The sequence below is a fragment of the Pungitius pungitius genome, chromosome 10 (assembly GCF_949316345.1).
Source record: "Pungitius pungitius chromosome 10, fPunPun2.1, whole genome shotgun sequence".
In the NCBI taxonomy this organism is placed as follows: domain Eukaryota; kingdom Metazoa; phylum Chordata; class Actinopteri; order Perciformes; family Gasterosteidae; genus Pungitius; species Pungitius pungitius.
In genome coordinates, this window is record NC_084909.1 from 17,543,448 (window position 1) to 17,570,629 (window position 27,182).

Here is a 27,182-nt window from a genome sequence, read left to right on the forward strand (position 1 = left end):
TCAAGATTATTTATGTGAAGATACAAAGTGCTGCCAGTCAATCACTAGAGAACATTCACTCTGTGACTCACACACCCACAGAAACGTTTGAGGACAAGAAAGCCGAGTTTGTGGATGGAGAGAACTCCACCCAGAAAGGTGCGGGTTGGAACCGAGGACCTCAGTATCTCAGTGCTGCCCCCTATGACATTTACTCCCTTCAATTAGTATCTCCTCGATGGGATGGTCATGTGTGAACCATAAATATATATTTCAAAACTTGAATGTGTCGTTTAGACGTTACCACATGACAGAGGATCTTATTTGTAGTGGTGGTTTTTATTTTTAAATATGCAGTATGAACATAACATACATAATATTATGTACCGCATGTTATCATTTATTTTTGATCAGCTGATGACATATTAAGGATGCCACCCAATCTAACCTCTTTAGAGCACATATACTCCTATCTCCTTAAGATAAAGTAAAAGAAAAGAAAAAATCTGAAATGTATTCAAATGACTGCTGATCATCCAATTAGGGCTGATTGATCGCTTGTCATGTGCTGACCTTTCGGAGTGCAATTTAAATCCGTGGATCCGTCTCCGCTCCAAGAGGAGCAACTGTCATTCTTGGCCGCCTCTCTTGCTGCGCGGACGAATATGTGAGCCGAGCCCCCCCCCCCCCCCCCGCGCCCCCCCTCCCCCATTTCCAAAACTCACAATATGCCCAACAACTGCACAGCCGAGGAGAGGGAATGAGCGGTATGTGCTCACAGCCCGCCCATGGACCAATATGTCCAGGCCACAAGGGGGGGGGGGGGACAGGTCAATAAACCCGTGCTGCACATTGCCGCTGTGACAAAGGCCGACAATGTGTGGACCGTTGGGCCTCCTGTTTGTGGAGATGATCGGTGGCTAAATGCGCCGTGATTTGTTTTCAGAGTCCATGATGTGACATGTTGTGGTGTTACTGTAACATCGGAAATACAAAGCATACTAAGTAGAGTCCATCCTCAGGCAGGTGCTTGGCCCCCCCACCAGAGGGCAATGGTCAGCTGCAGAGGAACTTCATTTGCGCGTTCCCCTTCTCCTCGTACTGCTGGACCGTCAAATGAACGCTGCTGATGGATCTTAAGACGAGTAAATTACCTTCAGAGAGTGGAAAAAGCAGTGGGATGTTTCCTTTTTTTTAACGCAATCAATGAACACTTTCATTTAGTGCCGTTAACAGGGTTCTAAATGTCTGAATGTGTTTTTGATGAGTTCATTTGAATTCACAAATTCTATTATTTTGTATGTATTAAGAAAAGAAAGTTTGTTTTTGGAATTGTTGCTTAGTACACAACTTGTCTGACTCTATATTCTCCATACAACCTCAGCAAAGGCACTCAGAAATATTACTCATTTGATGTCAGCTTTACAAAGCCTGCCCTTGAAAGAAAAACCGAGAAAAACTACAATCAATAATCTTTTCTCTGGCTTTATTATTTTGTCTCAAAGTTTGGCTGTGTTACAAGCCCGCCTTGTTGACTCCATACGGCATTTATCTGATCTGACACAGTTTCATTAGGCATTAGGAATCATTTCCATAGCACACAACATTAGAGCACTGCTGTTTGTAAAACAGCAGATGAGGCTAATGCCGTCCTCTGGGGAGAAATTCAATATAATTCCTTAATTAAATGGAATAATTTAATTACAGTAACTTTCGAAAGCATTCATCAATATAATTGTTTCTGGAGCCACCATTATAATTGAGGTTTAAGTGAAAACAAGTCCGTTTCTAATGTTGGTAATGTGCTGACATAGTTCTCCCGCCCCTCCATTTGTTCCTCTCTCTGATCTTCCACCAGGCCCTTCTTTCTCCACACTGCCTTCGTTTGATGGGCGGCCATACCGCATCAGCGAGACCAAAACATTTATTACAGCCATTTAATTTAACCTCTCTACAGGCACGGACAAGAGGGCCCAGACGATAGCGCTGAAAGGCCCCCGCTGTTCGGCCCCTAATCTGATCCTCTCTGCTGCCCTTTTATAAAGACACCGGAGCATTAGCCCCCGACTCCAAAAACATACCTGCGCCATTTAAACTGTCTTGGATTTCATCACAGAGGGCGACCAAATAAGAGTCCGATTCATTCGCCGGGGGGCCAAATAATAAAACATAATTTCCAGCCTAATCTTCCCAAGGAATGTCCTCTCTTTGAAGTTGACAGTGCTCCATCTTCCTGGAGGAATAATTGCCTTTTGAGTACAGCAGGAGAGGCCACTGAGGTAAGCCGGTCGAGGGGCCTGCACCTTACAGGTGTGCCCTTGGACGGACAACCTCCTCCTTGTTCTGGAGAGAGAGAGAGAGAGAGAGAGAGGAGACGGGGATACTGAAGGTATTCATCTGCCAGTCGAAACTTTACAACTGCAAACCCGCCGTGTGGCCCAAAAGCGGAGCGAACAAAGGCAACACTGATCTCATGAATTTTATCATTTTGCTGGGCTGGTTTTGTGAAATTGACCTGGTTGTAATCTGTGCGATTTGGACAACTGCATTCGGGCCGACAGTTAGTGTCCCGACGCGCTCAGTCCCCTTCTTCTGCACACGCCGTGTGCTTCTGGAAGCAGATTGTAATGCATAAATCAGTTAATAGGTTCATTCGTGGCGACAGTAGGGAGGGTGTGCTGGGAACCGAAGGGGTTGGCAGTTCGAACCCCGCCTGCTCCATGTCAGTTGCCAAAGTGTCCTTGAGCAAGACACCTTACCCTCAACTGCTCCCTGGGCGCCCCTAAAGCAGCCCACTGCTCCCTCGGCGACCTTTGGCTCCACCCAGTGAAGCCACTGTGCGTGTCTTCAATTTTGAGTTCTCTCTACTGACCAGCAGGGGGCGACTTCTCTGGTTGCAAAGAGAAACGAGACAATGAGTGCGTCTACTTCTTAGATATAGATTTTGATGTTCTCAACATGTAGCTCATCAAGTCAAAATGCGAAAAAGGGGAACAGCTTGTGCCAGCTTCTTTGTGTCACCAAGTTTTCCCCTTGTTTGACCGTGGAAACACACCCTCCCTCTAATTCCTTCAACCACCTGCAAAAAAAGGTCAGCGTTGCGATATTTTTACTGCTGACCTTTCCGAAACCTGTTCATATGCAAGTCCAACCAGCAATGTGTCCCATTGTCCAGACTACGGTCACACAATGATTCCAAATGGGAATATGTTTCATGTGTACACAATGTTCCTGTAGACCTTGTTACAAATGGGGCACGATCAGCTCTAAGCACTGTACACAAACTAGTCCACTAGTAGTTAGTAGAGTGGAGTAGTAAGGACATATATATATTTATATATATATACATATATATCAACAGCTTTCTAGTAATGCCCAAAAATCGGAACACCAATCTGCTCAAGAAGGTTAAGGTAGAAAACATATTTTGACACAATGAAGCAAACTTCTTGACATTTTGTCGTGATAAATACCGTCGACGTGGGAGTTGCCGACCCACTGTGATCCGGATGCGGGAAGCTCCTCAGATGGACAAGATGATTCCGATAAATGGACTTGTACTTGAATGTTCCACTTTGTGGTTTTCTGATTGCTTCAACACTCCGTGTCATTCAGCCACTCATGCTTCATACACTGATGGCAGGGGGCTACCGTGCAAGGTGCGACCTGTCCATCAGCACCAACTAACACTGCTCACACAACACATGCACCGATAGCACAGCCTTTTTAACCCCCAAAGGCTTAAATGTCTTGCCTAAGGACACATGGACAAGGGCTGGAGGGCAACCGCCAGTCCTTTGATTCCAAACCCGCTCTCCTCCGAGCCTTTGCTTAACCTCAATCGCAATATGGCCGATGGCTTGTAAACAGCATTATTTGTGGAATATTCATTTTCTTCAGCCATGTAAACAGCTTGGTAGGAACATTGTCTTTTTTTTTCTCAAAAAAACAGGCAAAACCTGGAATATTTAATGCGTGTAAATCCAGAGTAGCCATCGATTTGGACATGGAATCATTTTATTGTTCGATTCTGGCCATGTGTGTGTGTGTGTGTATATGACACAGTTATTCGAAGCCTTCTGTCTAAGATAAATGGAATCTCTGCTTCATTCGTCAATCTTCTCCCCCTGATTTTTAATGGGGCCTATTAATTGAGCAGAGAAATCTGTCGTCTTCCCTGAAACATGGCGTAGAAAGCTGCTGAACAGCTGTCCCAGCTCCGGAGAATCATATGGAAGAATGCATTATCGGCCTTGTTTGAATATTCCCTTAGATTTAGAATAATCAGGCAGCTATTCAGCAGCGAGATGGCCACGCGCAGATGCCAAAGCACAGCTGAGGGGAACACAACGGTGTAATGCCGCTCAAACACACACACACACACACACACACACAAACCCACAGCGTGAAAAAAAAGGGCGAATAATGCAGGTGCGCTTTATTTCTGTGGAGTGTGCTCAACACACATGATGGCTGAGACACTTTCTCTCAGTCCTTTTATCTCCCTTCTTTTTTTTGCCCACTCCTTCTTCTTTCTCTTGTTCAAGGTGATCCGAGCTTTGCATATGGCTGATTAATCTTATTGCACTGCAGCTAGCATTGATCACAGAAATGATTAGAAATGCATTAGTCAGCAGCCTGTTTGGGAGTGCTCGACGTTTAAGTGCCGGTGCCAAGCCGTTTTCCATAGGTGTCCGTGTTTTTAATTTTGTTATATAGAATTTTGCAAATGGATGCACGCGCGCCGCCCCAAACGCGGCATCAAAGCTTTAATGCCCACGGACATAATTTAATCTCCTAGATGGCAGGCCTGATGTGCCGCGTAGAGGAGGCCTCCCCGCTAAATTCATTATGCTGAAAGTTGCTGGATGTGAGGAGCCGATGAGACGGAGACAGAACGGCGTGCGCCGTGTTTGTTTGGTCGTCCCGGCCCGCTTCGGGGTTGCCGATGACAGCGGGCTCTTCTCTCTCAGAGCCGTTGCACTCGTTACCACGAGAGCTTTCGCCCCGGGTTTATAAAAAAAAAAAGAGTAAAGAGCGAGCGGTAAAGAGAAGGCCTCTTTGTTTCAGCGGGAATGATGGAGGCAGACTAACCCAGTGCACTGCACTGACCGCACGGCGCAATAAGGGGAACTATCCGCCACCAATCCAGTCCCTAATCCCCCTTCAAAATAAAAGTTCAACACAAAAATACACACCTTTTTGGAAGCCATTCTTAATTTCCCCCCTGCAGCCCCTCCTCCTCCTCCTCCCTCCGCCTGTTGCACAGATGCCTCCTTTAATCAGGACACGCTGTCTCTCGTTATCCAGAAAAAACATATCATCTTCTCCTGATTTCAGAGAATCTTCCAGACATTTGAATGCACTATAATTTAGCAACAGGGAAGTCTTCACAATCAGAAAGGCCTGGCATCCCTTCAGCATTGGGGCGCAACTCATAAGGGTCCCGCCAAGACAACTCCTGCCACATGTTCGGCACTCCCCATTAAAAACCTGGGGAAATTAATGAGCTTCCATTGGCACCCTCACAACAAAGAGATCTATAAAGCATGCCTTAATGTTCTCGGGGAAACTTTACTCTTCAGTAGGTCCCAATCAACCGGTAGCAGCAGATTTGGTTTTATTTCCCTTGTAACCTACAGTGGGGGCCGAAAAAATGCTACTCCCTGCAACTTTAAATAAATGTTGTCCCTGATTGAAATCACCGTGAGCTCACTCCTAATCAAATAATTGTCGATATTTAACCATGTTGGGTTGTTACGATGTAATTGTGTGTAAATATACTGCATACCTGTAATTAAAGGCTGAGCATTGGGCTTTCAAAAATCTATACATGTGTAAAATATTGCTGAACAACATGCATTTGTTTTAAATTAACAGTTCCACGAGAAGACTTGTAAAAACATCACAAATGGAGAACAAACCCCCCCCTCGTGCTGGGAGCGTTTGTTCCTACCTGCTTGTACACAATTACGAACACTTAGGAATCAAAGAGCGCAGAGGTTTGCAGAAAGGTATTAATTAGAACTTTATTTATGCAGATGCTTTGTATAATTTGCATAAAAAGCAATTCCACAGATGGGTTTATGGCAGTAATGACTGTTCCAGTCCGCAATAAAACATCTGCTTAATCACAACAGAGACAGTCAATGGCTGCAGTGAAAACAGTCTGTCCAAGTACATCTCAAAGAAAGTGGCGGGGGGGCGAAGAGCAGCATGGAAAGGTAAGGGGTGGAAAAATTGTAAAAAAAACAACAACAATCTGTTCAAAAGCGGTGTTAGTTAAAAATACACATACCTCTCGCAAAACATTTTTGCCGGTGGTGCTTTGAGTGCTCTGATGTTGAGAAACATACCCGTATCGCGTTGGCAGAACAATCCACTCACTGCGTCTCAGAGAGAGGAGACAATTTTGTTCCAAGTCCGGCCAAGTCTTTGTCTGTGTATGCCAACTATTTAGAAAATATTCCACTTTGTGTCTTTTTAATCTGCCAGAGCCATGCACGCACACAGTCACAGACACACACACACACACACAGGGACACACACACTTAGGTGCACGCGGCAGTGTGGCTGCAAGGTCACTCCAAGTATTGATAAATCACCCAGCTGTGATTCCCTCCTGACAGCTCAAACTAACATCAAGCTGGATGGGGGAGAACAAAAGACCATCAAGCGGCCCTTTTCCTGACACTTTTATTCAATCACGGCCAGATTGCTTACGACAGCACCAGCAGCTGTTTCGTCTTCATCTTTCCCCATTTGATAAAGCGTGTCAAGTCATATTTCTGTAAGCACTTCACCTCAAACCCCATACTGTGCCGATCCGCGGCGATTCGGCATATGCACATTCCACATGAGGGGATCGTCAAATGGGTCAGGGAGTAATGACACCCCTCTGAAGGTCGCAGCAGCGCACTGGCATGGGTGTGTGTGTGTGTGTGTGTGGGGTGGGGAAGCAGGTAGAGAAGGGAGGGATGGGGGGGTGGGGGGGGGGGGTGACGACAAAGCAACAAGCTGAAGGTCAAAGATAAGAACAGTCGCAGAGATATCTAAGATAGCCGGCAGAAATGAAACAATGAGGGAGAGGCCGCGTCGGCCTTTGATTGCGTGATTGTGTTGTTTAAGAGAGAACGGGAGCCGGGTGGAAGTGGAGGGGGATTGTTATTTTGGGATCAGCGTCCTATTCAGAGCTTGTCCGTCGACCTCGTTCCACGCGCGCGCGCGGGGGGGGGGGGGGGGCAGAGGAGGTCCGTGGCAGGACGCATCCAAAATATAGCACACAGGTCCATTGTTTGTTTACGAGGCTCAGAGAGAAATTAGATTCCCGTTTTTGCAAAGTGCCCTTTTCTCTTTTTTCTCTCGGTGTTTATGCTTTGCAGCCTCCCCGGGTTTCCTGTGGAAGTGTCTGATAACAATCACAGGTGTCTGAGCTTATCGCGGAGAGGATGAATACCATATTCGCAAGAATATAGGTGGTTCCGGACAAAGGCGCAACTCTAATTGTTGTTCACGCGATCACTTGAGGTCATTCATTTGTGTGAGTGTTAAAGCCACAGTGCAGGTTACCGCGTCTCTTGATGCTTGCAGAAAAGCTGTAAAGGCACTAATAGAGCATTTTTTTTACTAGTTGCAAACAGAAATAGACTGAAACGCGAATATCAAACCTCTGCCATGCATCGTTAGAAGAAGGAAACGGTGTCATGGAGAGGACGCCCGATTTTCTTACAGATATTTCGTCCCGGGACTGAGCGAGCCGCGGGCCGCGTGGGAAGAGAGAGACGCGATGCGAGTCAGGTGGAATGCAGGGGGCACGCTCACACGGAAAGAAAATGGGGGACGGCTCACTCCGCTCCGACTTGGCCGCGCTCCCAGGAATGCGGTTAGCTCGCCGCACAATCACTGCCTATTCACGGCGGCACAGCTGCCGTGGACATATGTTCCCCACCAAAGGAGGGGGACATCAACCAGGCACACCTTGAGCAGGTTAGCAGATGAATGGCGCGTCTCTCCTTTGACAGGCTGCCCTCGTCTCGACAGATAAGTTCCTCTCCGGTGTGCGGCCTAAACTTTTTCCAGTTCAATCGTCGGTTGCGGAGGCGAGGGCAGAAGTAACGGCACGAAGTAACTGGTTGTAAATAAACATGGCAAATCGGTGACATTGCCGGCTCGTTTGGGGCCCTTTTGGAGGGACAATGGACCTCAAGGAACAGTAATAAGGAATGTTAATAGTGACGGCGCACACAAAGGCTTTTTCTCCCCCTCCGAGCCCTCCGCAAATGACCAAATGTGAGAGAAAAGATTACATTTATTCATAGCTGTCTTTCATCAAGGGGCTTAAAACCCAAACTTCCAATGTACCCCCAAATGATATGCATATTGCACTGACCTCCTTCACCCTCTTTCTTAAAGCCACGGAGGAGGGAGTGATATGCAAAAACCAGGCAGATCCTACGGCTCGTCGTTTAGGCGATTTCAGCACTTTTGGTTTTGCAGCCGTCCAAGGGTGATCACATTGGCCACTAATAGATAAAGAAGGGGCTCCTCCATTAGCATGGAGGTCATACGCGCAATATGGAAGAAACTCCCGGACCTTGCTGTCGCTGCAGTCAGGAGGAGGGAGAAAAAAAACAACGTGATTTGCACTCGAAATTCACCCAACGCAATGTCAAACGCTCTGAATGGCGGGTGGAAAAGCAGCAGATAACTTCAATCCGTTCTCACATTATCCATTGTTAACACCCGCGCCTCTGTCACCCATCTCCACAGCTATGACCTATTAGCTTCAGTGAAGTGCTCTGAGGCCGTGGAGGCGCGGCCGAGGTTACCCACCCGTCCGAGGGGGTGGGGGGGGGGGGGGGAGAGGGGGTACAGGAGAGAAGGCCCCCACAGCCAAGCGCTCTCTAATGACTCCATCAGCTGCACCGATGGGTGCAAACGGCACCCGGAGATTTCCACGCGTTCCCTCGTCGTGCAGTGATGGGAATGCATTTGTAGGAAAATACACAACCGCATATTTCAAAACTATTACAAAACAGATTAAGCAACCTAAAATGTCACACACACACACACACATAACCAGTATGATGCCACTGCCATCTTAAGTAACAAATCTTCAAATGTTCTGCTGTCTCTTTGACCCAAATATAACCTCGGTATAATTATTGAGGTTTCCAAGTGTAAACAGCGTTGATCTTGCACCTCAATCCAACAATTACAGGAAACTTGTGCGTAAGATGAAAAGCAGGCTTTTTCGCTTCCCTTTGTGAGAGACGGTGCGAAGTCACAGGAGTATTCATTAAAGGCCTTTTGTGTCCTGTTTGAAATAGTGCTGTTAAAGGCTTTTAGCTGTGGGCACCTCTCTGGATGAGATATAATGATCCTCCAATTAGAGACAGAATCATGAGACCTGTTTATTAGTCCTAATTCATCTCCTCATTGTGCTGAGCATATCCAATACCGCAGAGGAAAAAGAAATCAACAATTTGCCTACCGTAATTACAGATCTATTTATAGTTTCATAACAATGACAAGCGAAGCTTTCACATCATTTGCTGCAGTCAGGAACAATACCGCAGTAGTGTCAACGTGTCCATTAAGGGCCCGCATTGATACCGGCTCAGTGACATCTCGCATATCAAAGACGACTCAGCCTTTACAGATAAATTACACTTTTTTCATTAAGCACAAAGGTTGTGGTATTATTAATTCTGAATGGATTTTCAAACGCCTTTTTACATTCGTAGCTTATCGTACAATGGCAGGCTTTTGTGGCTGTATAGGTATTTTAATTAAACGTGAAAATGAAGAAAAAAATTGCAATTGCAATGCATTGTTTCAGTAGTTTAAAGGTAAAAAAAAAAACACCTCACGTAGCAGTTTTGAATGATACATGAAAAAGGGATTCTGCAAAGCTCATCATATAAACATGGAGCTGTTGTCCTGCTCAGATCACTCCAATACTATTATGACTTCATCCACTCTGAAGAAGTAAGGTATTCAGGTTACCTCTGATACACAACTATGATTAACTATCTAACATTACATCGACGTTATTTTCTAAAAGTGCAATGATGACTTAATGACTTAATGTAAGTTCTTGGTGTCGAACGGAAATGACTCAGTTTGTACTTATTAAATAATCATATATGTAGATGGGGAAGCAAATATTACCGTAGTCTACTGCTGAAAATGTTTCAACTTTTATTAACATTATGAGCTGTAAGATAACAATACAGCATTCACAAACTTCTCCACATTACTTTTTCTCCGTTTTTGTCAGCCAATTTGCCATTTTTTCACTTTTTTTTTCACAAAAAAGCATATTTGTAATGTGAGCGTTGAATGTAGATTGTCTCCGCCGTGGCGGGCCACGTTGTGGTAGCAATGTGTCGTGGTGTGCGCCGTGTCTGCACACCAGTGTAAATATGCAAAGGTTATGTGGTTACAAACAATAGCGTGATTCCTCCCTGTCATAGTATATGCAGCACACTGAGTACTCCCACTACATGGTTTATGCCTAAATGAAGCAATGACATTAAATAAATGGTCAAATATTTTTGTGATATGATAAGATGCGCTGGTTTTGCTGAAAGTTTGGATAGTGGGATGAGATGCAGGGGCAATGTGACGGAACATTGACCATATTCAAATACTTACATTTTAACGTCCAAATATTTGACAGCGATCCGAAATGATAGCCTCCTGTACAATTTAATGCGACCCAGCACAAGGGCCCGGCCGTAAATCCTAACTTGGTGAAACTAAAAATAGGACATTTTTCTTGAGGCCGTGACAGAGAGGTGTTGATTCACCTTTACGGCTCACAATACTTTATTGGGTGATTACATTTTCACTGCATGAGATGACATAACCTACTCTGCTGACTCCCTCGCAACATCACAGGGGCTCCATATTACCATGTATACACCAAATATATCTAAACACCAAATACAGTTTTTACCTTTTGTGTTACCCAAGAAAAAAATCTGTATTTTCACATGGCATTTAATAAATGTAATACATTTAAGACTTATTCAAATGACGTACTAGCTTAAGCCCAAATTACTCTTTTCCTCAAACACATGGCCGTGAGCCTTTATGTTATAAAGGTGTAAGACAAATGTGACACATGGATTTTCTTTCTGTTCCTACTGAACCGGTTTCATGTGACTTTCCCGCAATTCTATTGTGTATCGGTTCAAAAGAGTGGAGCCAAGAGTAAAGGGGCTCATTTCCAAATTCAGCGCTTTTTGCAGCATATCAACAGCAGTTGTTAAACAGAAACTTGCTGAGCCGCATCCCGCCCGGTCGAAGCGATGTGCTCGGGGGTCGATTGCTTCTGTCTTCCTCTCCTACTTGGCCAATCCTACTTAGAAATAAGGTTCAGACCGCCTAGCTCATTAACACACGGATCACAATCCTACAAATAAAATAATACAGAAATGCACATTTATTGAATTATGCTAAGGTATTAGGAATGTATGTATTCATTCTTTTATGTGTTCTATGTTTTTTATACATTTAGGAGATTTTCCGTCCTCCAAAGCTTCTGCTCCTGTTCGGCGCCACCTGGCTCAACTGTTGGCAAGCTGTCCTCATTCCAAAAGGGATGTTGACCTCAAGCCAAGGTAATACTCGTTAACTGATAGAATAAGTTCATCGTTATTAACTCTTGAAAGCTACTACGGCAGTTGCGCAGGTCTGATACTGTGTTGAGTGCAGCTATTGAACCCCAAACCCCACTGTCACGTCTCCTTAAGAGGGATCTCCGCTGCCTCTGTGACAAATAGCACCGCTCCGGACAGCAGAGGCGGAGGCTACTGCCAGCTTCTGGGGAACAAATTGTGGACTGCAGCAGCACATCGGTATCACATGGTGCCTGCTTCCTCCTGAACTCCATCATCGTAGCAGCCACAATGAGGTCAACGCGTTGCAACTGCGGAGAAAACGTGAGCTTGTGTTACTGACATTGGATCTGGCCCCCGTTCTCGCCACAATGCAACACCACGCTGGTAATTCTGTATTCTAGAGTTATAAAACGCAGTGTTTTGGCTATTGATAAAACCCCTGGATGTACTACTGAAATCAATCTTCTTGTATAGTATAGTTAATTATCCGGTGTTGGGCTAAAGTGTTGAATTACAGAGTTGAAATCACACTGCAAAAAGATTCAACTCTCACAGAGTCAATTGTAGGAAAGAGCTGGAGTCATTATGCAGTGTCAGATTCATTTGCAACACTTAGTGGAGTTAAATTAACTCTTAATGATAAGGATTGAAATGTAACTGTACAGTGTCACACATCAGGCTTAACTCCATGTAATATGGCGAATTTTACAATCGCTCATAAACAATTTGGCATCCCCTCTGAACAGGTATCGTTGTGTTATTTAGACAGATTGACACATAAAGAACGTGGTGATATTTTTTATCAGTCCGGGGGAACTTAATCAAATATTACAGATAATGGGAATAGCCTTTTCATTTACTCCTTTGTCGCTAGTTTCTCCTGGCATTTTCTTCCGTGGTGCGTACCTTTATCTGCTCTAATACATGAGTAAAATATCCCGAAAAGGACTACTGGATTGTGACATGATGTCCTGCAACTATCTGTTTGAAACAGCAGATTAATTAAATGTTGTAGTGTTATTTTTAATCCATCCATAACCTGGTTTGGTAAAATATAAAGTGAATCATTAATCGGCTCGGTTAATTATTCTCACTTATTCTCACAGTGTGCCCACTATAAATGGGTAAAGAAATAAAATAAACAATTGCTGATAAGGTGTAACCACGTGTTCACAAGGCATGCAAGCCCAGTGAGACAGACTGAAGCCCCTCTGTCTGCTGGGACAGGCCGGCTCTACTTTGGACAAATTAATCTCCAGCAAAGATGACTTAGATCAACTTTGAAAAACACCAAGATGAAAACCCATGAAATGATTACGAACGCCGGCCAGAATGACAAGTATTATCAACAAAAATTAATCAGGTGCATCTTTTCATGAACTCAATTAATAATGTGCAACAACGGGGTCTTTTTTCCCTGGAATGAAAATTAATTAGCAGGGGAAGGTCACTCGGAGATGCTGACATCACTCATCAGGCCGCCGTGGCAGTTCTAATTATTTGTCTTCCAGGCTTGGCTGATCAAAAATTATTGCCATACCTGAGCAACATTTAGAAAAAAAGGCTTTGTTTAAAGCACTTTTAATTAGACCTGCTATTTGATTAATGCCGTGTAAGCGCCCAGGATCGGCCCTCTTATCTGCATTTCTGACAAGTTTGCTGGGTATTGTTGTGTGAAAGACGTTTCACTGACGCTAACCGACTGTTTAGTATCTAATTCGTTCACTTTGGTTGCAATTAAAAAGCTATTTACTGCGAGGGCACTTGTTGATATTGATGTAGATGTTGCACACGTTGACAAAGCACTATATATATGGCGTTATGGGAAGTAGAAAACGTTGGTTTTGAATCGTGGAATGATGGCCCGAGTCGCTCCCTGCACGTCCTCACTGCACCAGCGTGGCTCTGAGGTAGCGCAATTTATTGCGTCTTTGTCATCCAGAATTAATAACAGAAGACAAAGGTCACAGCGAGCAAACATGATTACCCAACGTCTTCCTGATAGCATTTCTAGCCACCACGGGGTCCCCTGGTCACCTTCCGCACAGAAGGAAGCAGACCCGGGCTCTTGACTATCCCCAACCCGTACTACATCAATTCACATTACCTGCAAATTAGCAAAGTTCTACTTTCAAGCCTGCAGTATGTTTGATCCAAATAGACTCTAAATGCCATTTCTGTTCCTATTAACCTACGGATCGGCGTGGCAGATATTTCCACGGGGTTGCCGGGGAAGAAAACACGAGGCTAATGGCTTGGTTGTGACAGCGCTATTCATGATGATTTATGATTCTGTGTTTAAGTTGATTACTCCACTGCTGACTCGGAATACTATTTCAATTAGTGCACTGAAGGTCACTCCACGAAATCCCTCCATAATCTATTCCTATTAACACTAATGCGGCGAGTATCCATATCTGTTCACCCTTGTTGATTCAAATCATCCCCACTCCTAACGGCCGGCTTGTTTACCAGTTTACTGGTTCGGACGTATCCTAGATGGTAATTTTCTCTCCTCCCGTGTATCGTTAATGTGTTCAGTCTTGACACATGGCTAGGAGGGACATCTCAATAGAGCTTGTGCGCATTTTTTTTTTTTTATTGCTTTTATTATTTCTAATTTGTTTTACAGATGAAGTGATATTTACGCTGAATGAAATTGATCCTGATAGCCCCGCAGGCAAATAGAGTCATAATTTTGCCGGCTTAGAAAGCAAAAGCCCGCTATTACTTGTCATCACGAGAACCAAAATAGCCTCGGCGTGATCAAAATTTCAGAGGTCCAAATTAATTTGACATCACTCCCATTCATACTCGCACTCAGCCATGCAGCGGAGGAAATGAGCTACCTGTATTTAATGTAATACGTTCCTTCTGTAAGCGCTGGTGGACATGAGGGACTTAATCAGTTCACACTGAATCAAAAAGCTCACCAGACAGCGGGCTTTTGCGATGAGCAATGAAGTAAGTTTCAAAGACGGGTTTATCACCGAGAATGAAGGCCTGCTCTGTTTGACACGATTCATCGCGCTCACAAAAAAAAATAAAAAATGGGCCCCACCATTGAAATTTTGACCTTCTAATTGCAACTGAGGCAAGATGTGAATGCAGCGTATTTCCTTCCCTTAAAGTTCATTGCATTTTTTGCTGGTTCAACTTTAAACGTTCTACTTTGTTTGGATAAGAAGCGAAATATTTTATCAAACAAGCAGACCTAAAATTTAAACTTAGACAGCTCTTATCAGCCGTCGGCCTAAAGGACGGGAAGCATCTCGGGGGGGGGGGGGGGGGGGGGGGGGGGGGGGGGGGGGGGGGGGGGGGGGGGGGGGGGGGGGGTTTGTTGAGAGAAGGGTAAAAGTGCTGACATTGTCACCAGTAGATGGGACTCTATCCAGGGGGATAGGTGAAAACACTTGGGCACAGCGACATCAATTTTCAAGATGATTTAACTCGGCGCTTCCGTGTTGAGGGGAAGAAACTTCAGACCCCTGATTTACCTCCGATGACAGCCACGCGGCCCCCCCGAAAACAATGTTTCCAAGGCTACTAGCGAATGACGAGTGGTCACGTCTGTACAGCCGTCCCCATTGGTTTGATTTATGTGACCGGGATCCAATAAAAATGGCAATCAAATCAACCCAGCCACTTTACAGGTAGAGGGCTGTCTGATTGAGTTGTCGAAGGCATGGCTGAGGCTCAGAATGATTATGCCAGGAAACGGAGAGGGCTCCATCTCTCCGAGCCCCAACAAGGACGCCATACATCTCCCCGTGCAGCTTTCCCCACTCCACTGTGAAATGTATCCAAAATAACTGCTCACCTACCGCTCGCCTGCCTCGCCGCTCTGAAGGTTATTTGTCGTCTGAAGGACTGCGGCTGTCAGAGCGTGATGAATGCGTGTACACAGACAAGAGCAGCGTCAGGTCCCCGGGATTAGCCCGGAAAAAAACTCACTGATCTGTGAATAACCTAAAAAAGAGGAGCCGGAGATTAGCGATGATGCTTTTAGGAATGATCCATCAAACTCAACTACCTCAGTCACTCAAATGAATCATCTCACTTGATTCTTTAACCCCCCCCCCCCCCCCCCCCCCCCGGGCGAAGTGCGAGTGACTGCCGCGCGTACCCGCAGGTCACACGGATCATTTTGAGGATGTTTATTAAATCTGCGCTATCCATTTTCTTACTGATCATCTTTTATCCCTCCCCGTCCTTGGGGGGGGGGGGGGGGAGGGGGGCGAGTCAAGCGTACGGTGATGTTAAAGGTTGCCGCATTTTTTCCGTTTCATTTTCTTTTTTTCGTTCAACCTCCAGAGCTCCGCGGGCAACATTGAATTACAGCCATCGCCACTGGGCGCAAAGTGACACGGGAAATATGGCGAGGGGCCTGTCGCTGACGTTCACTCACGGCTCCTGTGCAGAGCTGCAGCTTCAAAGCGGAGCGACGCAAACGAAATAAATAGCAAGCGATAATCGTGAACTGCCTTCGAACTGATGACAACGGAGGCAGCCCCTGTTTACTGTGCACGAGGAAGCACACATCCAGGAAAGCAAATTGGATCAAAGTACAAGCAGCTGCTTAAGCACTTACCCGCTTCAATAAGCAGAGTGAAATCACCATCATTGTTGCATTAGAGTGACTTGCTTCAGTCACCAGCCAGGAAAGCAGGCAGGAAGAGGAGAAGTGGAGCTCCGTGTGTCATGAAGGAGCCGCTTGGCCAGCAGCCAGTCCGACGGCAGAACAATCGCACATCACTGTAGACTCCTTTTGTGTTGGAAACACAATCACCTTGTTAGAGAACAGAATGCATTGTGCTACAGGTATCGCACACATCCTCTAGAATGGGACTGGAGCACGGGCCATTTCACCAGGACCAAGACGTTCAAAGGGTTATAGCTTTTTATTGTGAAAGATCCCTCTATATCATTTCATAGAAAAGCAGCCTCCAAGATATTTTAAACAAAAGGTGGAATTAGCCATGCAGCGGTCCCAAGGCCCTCGCAACACTGTTTCTTTAAAGGGCAAAGGCCAAGATCTAAAGAATGCTCTCAGCCAAAAGGATCCGAAATGACATCATCCCAAGTTTCCACTGAACTCTGAAGACCTTTCCCTCTCCAGCAACAAGGACACAGGGTTCAAGGATTCAAGGATTGAGCCAGTCAGTTGGACTAACATGCCATGAGACAGGAAATAGCCACTCATTGATTTTGAGTGTGTCCAGAAAGATCAATTGTATTCTTCCTTTGTTTTTCAGACTACAATGCACCAAAGCTCCTGCAGCAGCAGGATGCGTTTGCTACAACTACACTTAGAATGAAGCTATAAATCAAGTCCTGGAGGAAAAACACATAATGTCGTCCCCCACAGACCCGCAGACTGTACCGCACCTCAGAGTCCTCGTCTCCCCTCTCTCTCTCGGTGTCTGCGTCGGTTAAATAGGAAATGTGAAAACAAGGACCATTGACCGACGGGTCACAAAAGGATTCATTTGATCTGCAGATGTAGGTTGAAGACGTTAGACACAGTTTCGTTATTTTGCATGGCGTTCTCTCCTTTGTGACTGTTATCTGGTTCAACATCATTCTGTCGTCATGTAGTTTGCTAATTAAGTGTGTGTGTGTGCGTGTGTATTAGTGTGCATGAGAGTGTGCGCATAAACTGACACTTCTTTAATTGTATTGCACTTGTGCGATCTGGTGCCGTAGTTAACTCGTAAAAGTGAAGTCTCAAGCAGATTCCCAGCGTCTGCCTGTTTAAGATTCATAGAAAAGACCATCCACCCCAATCAATATCTACTTGAGATTTAAGTTGCATTATGTGTCCCCTTCACAGGCATGATTTAAAACATCAGCACAAAGTATTCTTAATTTTATTGCCTGCCGTAAATTAAAATTAATCACGCTGACATCCACAATTAACAATGAAAAATGCAGATTCGTATAATTACTTTAGCTGTAATATTGTTTTCAGCCTGGGCTCAAGGTGCTCCTCGTGCGCTCCTCAACATTCAGTAAAATACAAAAAAAGACAGCTTCATTACATTTTATTTGCTATAGGAAACAACAAAAAAAAAGGGCCCAACAAAAATCCACAGCTCTTTTGGGAATATCTCGCCATGCATAATTAAGCAAATTTGATTGGAATTAAGCATGACTTCTTTTGGTTGGGTTTTAATGAATGCAAATCAGGCATCTACATCCCTAAGATTAATTTCAGCCAATTAAAAAACAAAGCTTGTTGGAAAGTGTAAAAAAAAAAAAAAAATGTGTTCAAAGCAGGGTAGCAAAGCATTTTCTCTCTCCCTCTCCCATTCCCTCTCTCCTCATCTCATCTTTATAACTTGCACTCAAGAGATGAAGCCCCCCCCCCCCTCCCTCAACTTTGATCATTAGCATGAAGTTACAGGCAAACAGTGTGAATTCAAATGTGGTGGAAATACACTGCCAAGACCCTTATGTCTTTGTAATCTCACAGTTGCCCCCCCCCCCCCCCCCCCCCCCCGCCTTAACAGTTTCTTTACACAATTCTTGTTTGATCACGTCCCTTTTAACACTGACAGGGCAGTCGGGGAATGCATTTGTCAGAGAACACGCCAAAGATGCTCAGACGTTGATGCCACGTGCTCATTTCTTGCTGCAGAGGTGAACCTCGCGCCGCCGAATACATCATTGTTGCGCAGTGTTGACGGGACAAAATATGACAATTATTCTGCATTAGTTGGCCCACAATAATGTCGGCACAACCCCGAAATCAACCTTTATCAGTGTTCAAGAGCATCCGATCCATCTGACTTAAGCACTCAGCGGGTCTCATCGTGGTATTTTCCACGTGAAGGCACCAGCGCACACCGGACCGGTGACAAATAACGCCGCTCACACCATAACAAATGCCGGTGTCAGGCGCAGTGTGTCGGTGGGTCTCGTGGTGGCAGTCTCACGTTTTCCTCCATCACAAAAAGTGCCTTTGCACCTAAAAGTAAACCGTGAACATGTGGAGAGTCGAGCCGCTAATGACGAAGGGGGGGGGGCGAGCGCCCACCTTCGGGCCAACGCCCGTCCGCACTGTGCATTGATTTCGATCTCCCACATCAAAAGGCAAAACAGTGGTGCAAGTCAGCACATCCCCAGTCAATGTCATTCCTTGAAGTGCCCCCCCCCCACCTCCCCCTCCTTCCACGCGCATCTACACGGGGCCCGTGGAGGAACGGAGGGAGAGAAGGGCTGAGAAAACGAGGTGATCGGATCTATTGGCTTTTAGAGGAGACTCGTGGACGCAGGGAAAGGGGGGAGAAGTGGACACCCCCCCCACCCCCTCCATTCCAATCCACCTGCTACTCAGAGCCAGTTCGAAGAGGCTGGCCGTGTTTAGATTGCATTAATCCCTTTGTCTCTACCTGTTACAGAGCTTTCATTAGCGCTGTCTTTTAACATCAAGTCTCCTGCAGAGTGCAGCAATAAGTGGGGAGTTCTGAGAACTGTGTGCAAAGTTCAAAGCGCCGCGAGGAGCCCCTTCATGTGCTGGTCCCTTAATCATTCAAACGCCCGTCCTAGTATGCCACTTGCGTAGGCTCCTCGATATGACGAGGAGAATTAATATTTGCCCTCTGATGCATTCTTTTTGGAAGGAATAAAGGAATGTGAAGGGGGGGGGGGGGGAGCATTATCTATTCGAGGAGCGCGGGGAATACTCCGACTGTGTCTCAGTTCTGTTGTAGCTGCTGCGTCTCATTTTGTCTGCAGCAGATCACAGGGCCGCAGACTAGTGCGTTTCAGAGGCGGGGAGGGGGGGGGGGACAGAGAGCGGGAAATTGTACTGTTTTATTAGAACCCTGTGGGAGAGTTTTGTAGAGGCAAGCATGTCATTGAGCCCATTTGCATCATACCAGCAGTGAATAGATATGATAATATTGTAATACTTTGGAATCACTTCCACAAAAGTGGTGCGTGTGTGTGTGTGTGTGTGTGTGTGTGTGTGTGTGTGTGTATGTGTGTGTGCGCGCGTGTGTGCGTGTGTGTGCGTGTGTGTGTGAGAGGGAGAGAGAACCCTTCACAATGTCAAGAGCGATAAGTCCACTTCTGTGTTTTATATTCACTTATTTTACTTAAAACATTACAGATATACTCCTTATCCTCACCACTTAAACGGCAAAGACTTCTCCAAACAAAAGCCAGATTAATAATGACTCCGTTCTCCCGTTCTCCATCATCTGCTCCATTTTTTCTGTCTGTTAGTCTTCCTCTGTGTCAATGTATTAACTCGGATGCCTCAGGCTTTTCATTTCATTCAGTAAAGCCCTCATTGCTGTAGAGCTGGCCTTATGCTCACTCTATGCACCAAAGACCACACATTCAAGTTCACCAGAGCAGACCTGCACGCCTTCTGAAGCATTTGGACCGCGTTATTGTCAAAGTGTAGCGTTCGTACATTTGTAACTGCTATTGCATTCAGCCGTCGGTGTAAAATTAGCTATTCTCAGCGCCTTGAATGCGGGAGAGAGTGAGGGGTAAATGTGCGTGCCCTTTATTTCCTACATAATAACACAACAGAGGTTATTATTCAGGGGATAGACCCATTGAAAGGCTATTCAGTGCGCTTGTTTCAGACGGCCTCACTGAAGGAAAAGAAAACAAGCGAAAACTGGAGTAATGTGCACAAAGCCTTTAAACATTCTATGCATTCAGTCGTATCTTTAAAGGAGAAAAAAAGCCCTTTTAATTAATTTTCGTTAAATCGCATTTAATCATTTGAAAAGAGGGTACTGTGGAAAAACCGTCTGTCTGCTCGGAGCAGGGCTGAATAGTGTGGAGTGAAGAGATGTTACTGGGAGATGGGAAGCCCAAGGGACAAGCAGGAGGACAATGCTGTCTCTTGGGGGAATTTTATGCTGCTGAAGTGAATTTGAATACATAAAGGAGACTTGGGGTAAAAGGGAAAGGGGGGGGGGGGGGTACAACATAGCCTGTGTTCTCCTGGTCCCTTGTGTGGGAAAAGAGGAAGATTACCCTACGATTTTTTTTTTCTTTTTCTTCTTCTACTATGGCCTTATTCTCAACAACTAATTTAGCATATTAAGGTCTGCAATTGTGCCACGAGCACATTCGCAAGAATCCCATGTTGTGCCTCCCCACATCACATCAAACACTTTATTTTAAGTGTTACATGTGTTGCTCTTCGATGTTAGTTAATCTGTTAGAAATCTCCTAAAAGATACATTCAATTCCAGTGAAAGGGATTTTTTTTGTTCCCACCAAAGAAGCGAGAAGAAGAGTTCCGGTGCATTTTTCAGCCTTCAGATATCTCAAAAGCTCGACAAATTGGCACCGTACCACAGAAGCAGGATTAGATTCTGGTGTTGCTCTGGATCGGGGGTTTCCTGATACAACGCTGTAAATCTGAGAGACTCTCAGAACCTGTCATACATGGACGCAGGATTTGAATGAAAGCCCATGCGGGTCACAGTTCTAGTCCTGCTGTATAAACTGGACGAGGATGTTTCCCAACATGAATTTTTTAGTTAACAAAAAATAAAAAATAAAGAGAGAAAACATGCAGCACAACATTACACAACACAGAAAACAAGGGAGAAAGCAGCACATTGGTATCAGCACTTTTTCCTGCTCGGGCAGGGAACGCCCCGCACGTTCTCCCCTCTTAGTTTTCCTGTTTGGTCTGCCCTCTCTACTTTGTGCCTTATCAGAGCATCATTCATTCCTCCTGCGTGATCCTGCACTTGGCTGTGGTCTGCGGGGCTTGGCGCCCTCCCATTGGCCCCTGCTACCCCGCTAAAGACACTGCTGTGCACTGTTCTTTGTCTTCAGCTGGAAGCAAGAGGGACACGACTTAGTGGACCTGCAGGAGCCTCACCTGTTTGCATCGCGCCTCGCCGTGACGTCTGGCTGCAATCGTGATCCTACCACGTCCCACTAGCTGCATTCCCCTTTAACGCTTACATCATCCACTTCGCAGTGTGAAACCATGTCTGAAAACCACCAGTCACACTGTGGCATCGGATCTAACCACCCAGTAGATCAGTAACAGAGGTCTTTGTTTGGCACAACCACGTGTGTTGGATTCAAAGGGGCTTGATGCATCCGTGAAAGCATCCGCGGCACATGCAGAGGCACGTAGCCCCACTACAGTGCTGACAGTCCCCACTGTACAGTGCGCGTGAAGCAGTTGACGTGCTCCTGTAGGGGTCACTGTTGTGTGTTCAGATGGGGATCCGAGCGGCAGCGAGCGCTGTGACATTGAAACAGACCGAGAGAATGTGAGCAGGAGAAGAATTACAAAGTTAATAGTGTGTGCAAAGCCACACTGTCTAGTACAAGCACTGCTTTAAAAAGGGGAAAGTTTGTTGGTGCTTAATCTGTACAATGAGGAACAGTAATTATGTGTTTGTGCCAGTGATAATCGCACTGTGCCAGTAGTAAGTTAATTTGGACCAAATAAAGAATCTTATGTACATATGTCTGAAGGCGTCTTAGAATTGTAGGATTAATCCCTCTCTGGAAGAAACACATTATGTTAATCACAAAATCCCCATATTTGTGTATCTGGGAGACAACTGTGGTGAGCAATTACGAGTGGGCTTTATTGCCACAAACACAAATTAGGTGCTATGAACGAGTTCATCCCAAGCATTTGTATGTGCCATTTAGCTCTGAAATCCTTGTTTATTAAACTCCAATTGCGCATATGAATCAACTCGTCGGCATTAATCACAAAGTACAAGGGCCCAGATGGTACAATCTTAGCCAAGCTTGAATTAATAGGAAAGGGGGACTCGCTGCTGCATGGAGATCCTCTCAAGGACCTTTGAAGAATGACATGAATAATCATTGTTGTTGGACGCATAGTTTACTAAGTCAGCCGAGCATAGTAACCCTCGGCAAACTGAGAGGTATTATAGCACATGGTGCCGCCCTGCTAACACTTACTGAATGAAGAACGACTTCTTAATGGTATAATTCACGATATGTTCGTATCATATCATGCAGCGTGGTATCAGTATCATACAATAATTATGAAACATTAACGTGGACAATGTGACACAGCATTGGTGTCACATTGGTTAAAGTGATGGAGGGCAGCTTCACTTGACTTGTATTTGCATGACAGAAGGTTGTCTTTTGGTGTTTATGGTAATGACCAGATGATCCAATGAACCGGATTGGTATCAGATGGGAAATTTTGCCAACTTGGTATTGGCCCGACACCATTGCACATTAAAAAGTAACAACACAAGTAGGAGGGAAGCTTCTGTTCTGAAGAATGGACCCAAAGCAGAAGTGCTTGAAACCTGCATTCTTACAGATGGCCATCAGGGGGCGACTCCTGTGGCTGTAACAGCATCTGCTGTTTAAAATCAACCCTAATCCAATCAAACTTCTCCTTATGGAAGTAATATCTTAGCCTAGCTAACTATCTTAGCCTATAACAGCTATCAACAATTACAATTGGACTTTTGAAGTTTGAATTTATTAGTTCGACGTGAAATGAAACCAAAACACTGTTCTAGGATCAGCGTGAACAACTTGTTTGGAATCAGTATGTGGATATAAAAGGCAGAGTTTGTAGTACTAAGGTAACACAAGATTGCTTTCACTATTTCATAGGTCCTGATAAGCAGTCGTTTATTGGAAGCTAAGATAATAGATATTTAGTTTATAGCATTTGTGTTAATAATTGAACTGACACCAGTCAGACAGCAGCTATGAGGCTGTTTACAAGTGGCCAAGATGAATATGCTACTTAATTAGCAATTGTGAAGTAGCCAAAAGCCTTTCTGGATGTGTGTGTGTGTGTGTGTGACACACTCTTTTTTACGTTTAGTTGACTGTAGTTGGCTATTTTCTGTTTTTTATCCTTATTATTATTTTTGGCTCTGGTTTGATTTGGTTCGGGCAACAAATCTACTTGAGATTAAGACAATAGTGTGAAATGGGCTGAGCTACACACACACGCATAGAACGAATAGTATTGTTGCCGTCTGACACCTGGTAATTGCATCTGCTATAATTCAAGTTTCTTTTGTCGATATCATACGATAAGAACAATAACAGGACATGGAGGAGGTGAGTAAGAATGGGCTGACAAACGAGGCTCCAATGTACCTGAACATTTAGTAAACGATTCAACTACGTTTGCTTTGGGTCTCACCCTGGTTGCATTCCAGTTCAGCTCATTTCCTGATTCCAAAGGACATTGCATCTCATTTCTTGTCACTTGTCGCCTAAATTCCTAAAGGTACAATTAGCATTTTGTCTGATGAAACGTTGAAAGGTTCATAGATTGATATTTGCAAAGAAATGTAGCACACCCCCCCCCTCAAATGCAAATCCTGACATTTATTAACTTTTATTACAGATGCTCTGTTTATGCATTGTAAAAACTCTGCATGGATTTAATGGGAATAAAGTAAAACTACAATGTTTAAACACAATCAGTGTGGCGAACCAGCCAGTGTGTAATTTAGTGTTGTGTGGCCATGAAATGTTTTACGGGCCTTGATTTATGTCCTGTGCATGGCATTTCTAATGAGAGAGACCGACACCGCGCTGCGCCTGTGTTCCAGGAAACTACATTTACAGCAGATCTTTTTTTCTCAAGAGTGTTTTTCCCCTGTGAAATAATGTCAGCACTTTCCCACCTTCAAAGTCCTTTTGTTTCCAGATCTATTAACAATTCTAATTGTACAGGAACACTTGTTAAGTAAGGCTGGTAAATAAAGCAGGAAACGCATTATTTCCTTTTAGTGCAGATTAAAGGTACAGCTACGCCGGGTTGAAACACATTAATGAGGTTTTAAATAAAAATGCTGGCAGGGAATTTACACCGCTGACTGGTTTAACTGCAGTAAGCAGTTGATTTTCCTTGATGTGAAAGGGGAACATTATTTCACCCACTAATGAAAAATACATCTTTCCGCCCTCCTATCTGTTAATTAACGTGTTTGTGTTAAGGGATTTTCAAAAAGGGATACAATCGCTTTGGATCTGATTAAAGTAAGCGATACATAATAGGGAGGTTGTTTTCCTGGCGTCCTTCTGTTAATTGAATAGCTCTGTGTGACTGGGAATGTTTCTTTCCCATCGTCGCAACACTTTGCCCCGGACCGAGCTGCTTTGGGACGCCGCTATCTTAATTACGGATCACTTTCCAAATGTGGTTCAATTTCCTCAGCAGGACAGGTTCTGTTAACTGCTATTTTTAAGGCCAATAACAACGTCAGAGTGCGGGGATGATTAAAGCAATTAAAGTTTCCCTTTGTTTCCTAAGCGCAGCGAGATACGGGGCTGCCTGTTTGTACAGCTTTTATTAAACATTTACTAAACGGAATTGAATCTGTCATCGATGGAGTTTTTCCGAGACAATTACCTTTTAGCATGGCAAACACTGTTTCACTCAGCTAGCGCCTCACAGCTTATGCCTGTGATTAGACATTTGATTCCATCAAGCCAAACTAAAATCCTCCAGCAGAGAGACAGACAGACAGAGAGAGAGAGAGGTTTAAATATAATTTTACCATCAGAATTTCTCAATTAGCATAGCACATTTTCTCCATTAGATAAACTGCCTTTAGAGAGCTGGCTGGTTTAATCTGTTTAATGTCCGTGTAAACTATAATCTCCTGATTCTAAAAAGGAATCCCTTAAGGACATCATTCGCGTCCACTCTTCGTAAGGCGTTTTCTTTTGCTTTCTCAAAGACGCCACGGAGTGCGGCTTCTGAAGAGGGATTGAACGGTGTCGGGTTTTTTTCCCCCATCACGCCGCGCGCGGCACAAAGATGCTGCGAGTTGCTTGGCTTTAGCTCATCATCCGTCATTAGACTTTAACAAGCGCCGTCCTTGCTCGACCACCACTAGAACGCGCACAGAAGGCTACAGATGCTTCCGATCGTACACACGCACCCGCGACTCGGGCATGGTAATTCCCGCCTGGGCGCCATGGCAACGGCCATATGTCGCTCCCCTTGAAAGGTGGAAGTGGCCCCGTTCTCTGAAAGATGACTCAGAAGAGGCCTTGCCACGTGACCCCCCGCCACACAAATCAAACTGCGATCCGGGAGTGGACCACAAGTGGTTTTGGGGGCCCGCGTGGACGCGCGCGTCGCCGCCAATCATGGCCGCCGGGCCGCTTAGTGTTTATGGACAGAGAGAAATCAGGAACCCTTGTTATCCCATTGAACAATGGGCAGAGCGAAATCACGGTGTTTACATGCATATCATTGGCTTCCATCGTACACTGCAGGCTGTGTGAATCAGAGTCACTCCATTGATTACCCTTCCCTGCTCCCAGGAAATGGCTCGTGCATCTCGTGTACATTATAACAAATGTTCTCTTTGCATTACAATTGAATTGTGATTGTTATGTTCAATCAATGGGGAAAGGTCGCGGGATCGCTCCTGCCAGCGCTTTAATGGAGAAGTCGATGAGGATTCATTTTAATCACTACGGCTGTGGCAGAATGAGCACAACACTGAGAGACTGTCAATGGCCCGGTAATTACCGCTGTTTATACAGGTTTCGGCTTTGGCAATTTAGATATCCACAAATCTCTCTGTTTCCTGCAGCCCGGTTATATTGGAGGCTGCGCGGCACCAAATGAAGTGCTGCAGGCTGGGGCCATGACTGCTCTAATTGTGGGTGAGGCCCGGCTCTTTGAAAAAGCAAGTGAACTCCATTCGCTCCTCCTTTGAGCATGTCACATCGCCAGAGAGCCGTTATTCGGGATACTTTGTGTGAAGGAGCGTCGCATCCGCTCAGCCGAGTCCGAGTCCCCGCCGGTGACAGTTTGCATCGAGAGGAGGGAGATTAAATCAGCCGTATTTACAACGCTCTGTCTGTCTAGGTTAGCTCCGCCGTGAGGGAGGGGAGCTGCTGCCGCATGGGGCTCCTGAAGAAGTTGTGAAGGCGCTCAAGTCGAGAACGTCAGAGACATATTTTCACACAATTCTCACTAAACGTTCCCTCTCTTCTTTCGGTGACTGTTTTCTCGGTTGCGGGTTTGTTGTTTTAAATGATCAAACTGTCCTTTAGTTTATAGTTAACACTTTGACCAAAGTACTGTTGAAAGTAGTTGGCGATTTCAATTTTGGTAACAAGAGCAAAAGTGCAAGTTTCTTGGTGAGCAACCGCATGATTCTCCGGGGGGGGGGGGGGGGGGGGGATTTTGCAATGACATAAAACTGGAAAAACAGCAGACTGATTGGGAGGGAACGCTTACAGTTTGGGCATAAAAAGGCCTCATCAATTCATACTATTGTTTCCACTTAATACATATTTTTGTATATTATGAATTGTGATCTGTTCAAAAGAGAAACGTAGATAAGTCCGTAGTAGGAGAGGAGCCTTCAAACTGTTATTTGTAACTATAGAAGGGAGTGGAGGATCATCACACACGCTGCACCATCAGCCTCCCTCACCCCAACTGGCATGTTTGTGTTGGACGGGTGGCTGAGGATAGATGGGGTCAAGGCAGCGCAACCTTGGAGAAACAAATATTCATGATCAATAAGTGCTTTATTCCAAGCATCTAAATGATTCTTATGTCTGTGGCTGAACAACCCC

At 45.0% G+C, this 27,182-nt stretch overlaps 1 protein-coding gene across 1 annotated transcript in view; it reads left to right on the top strand.

Moving 5' to 3' along the window:
• Positions 1-27,182, top strand: part of dachd (dachshund d) — a 56,663-nt gene that overhangs the window by 660 nt on the left and 28,821 nt on the right. Inside the window, exon 2 of the mRNA XM_062564911.1 lies at positions 82-138. Within this exon, the coding sequence (XP_062420895.1) occupies positions 82-138 (57 nt within the window). The remainder of the gene's footprint in view (positions 1-81; positions 139-27,182) is intronic.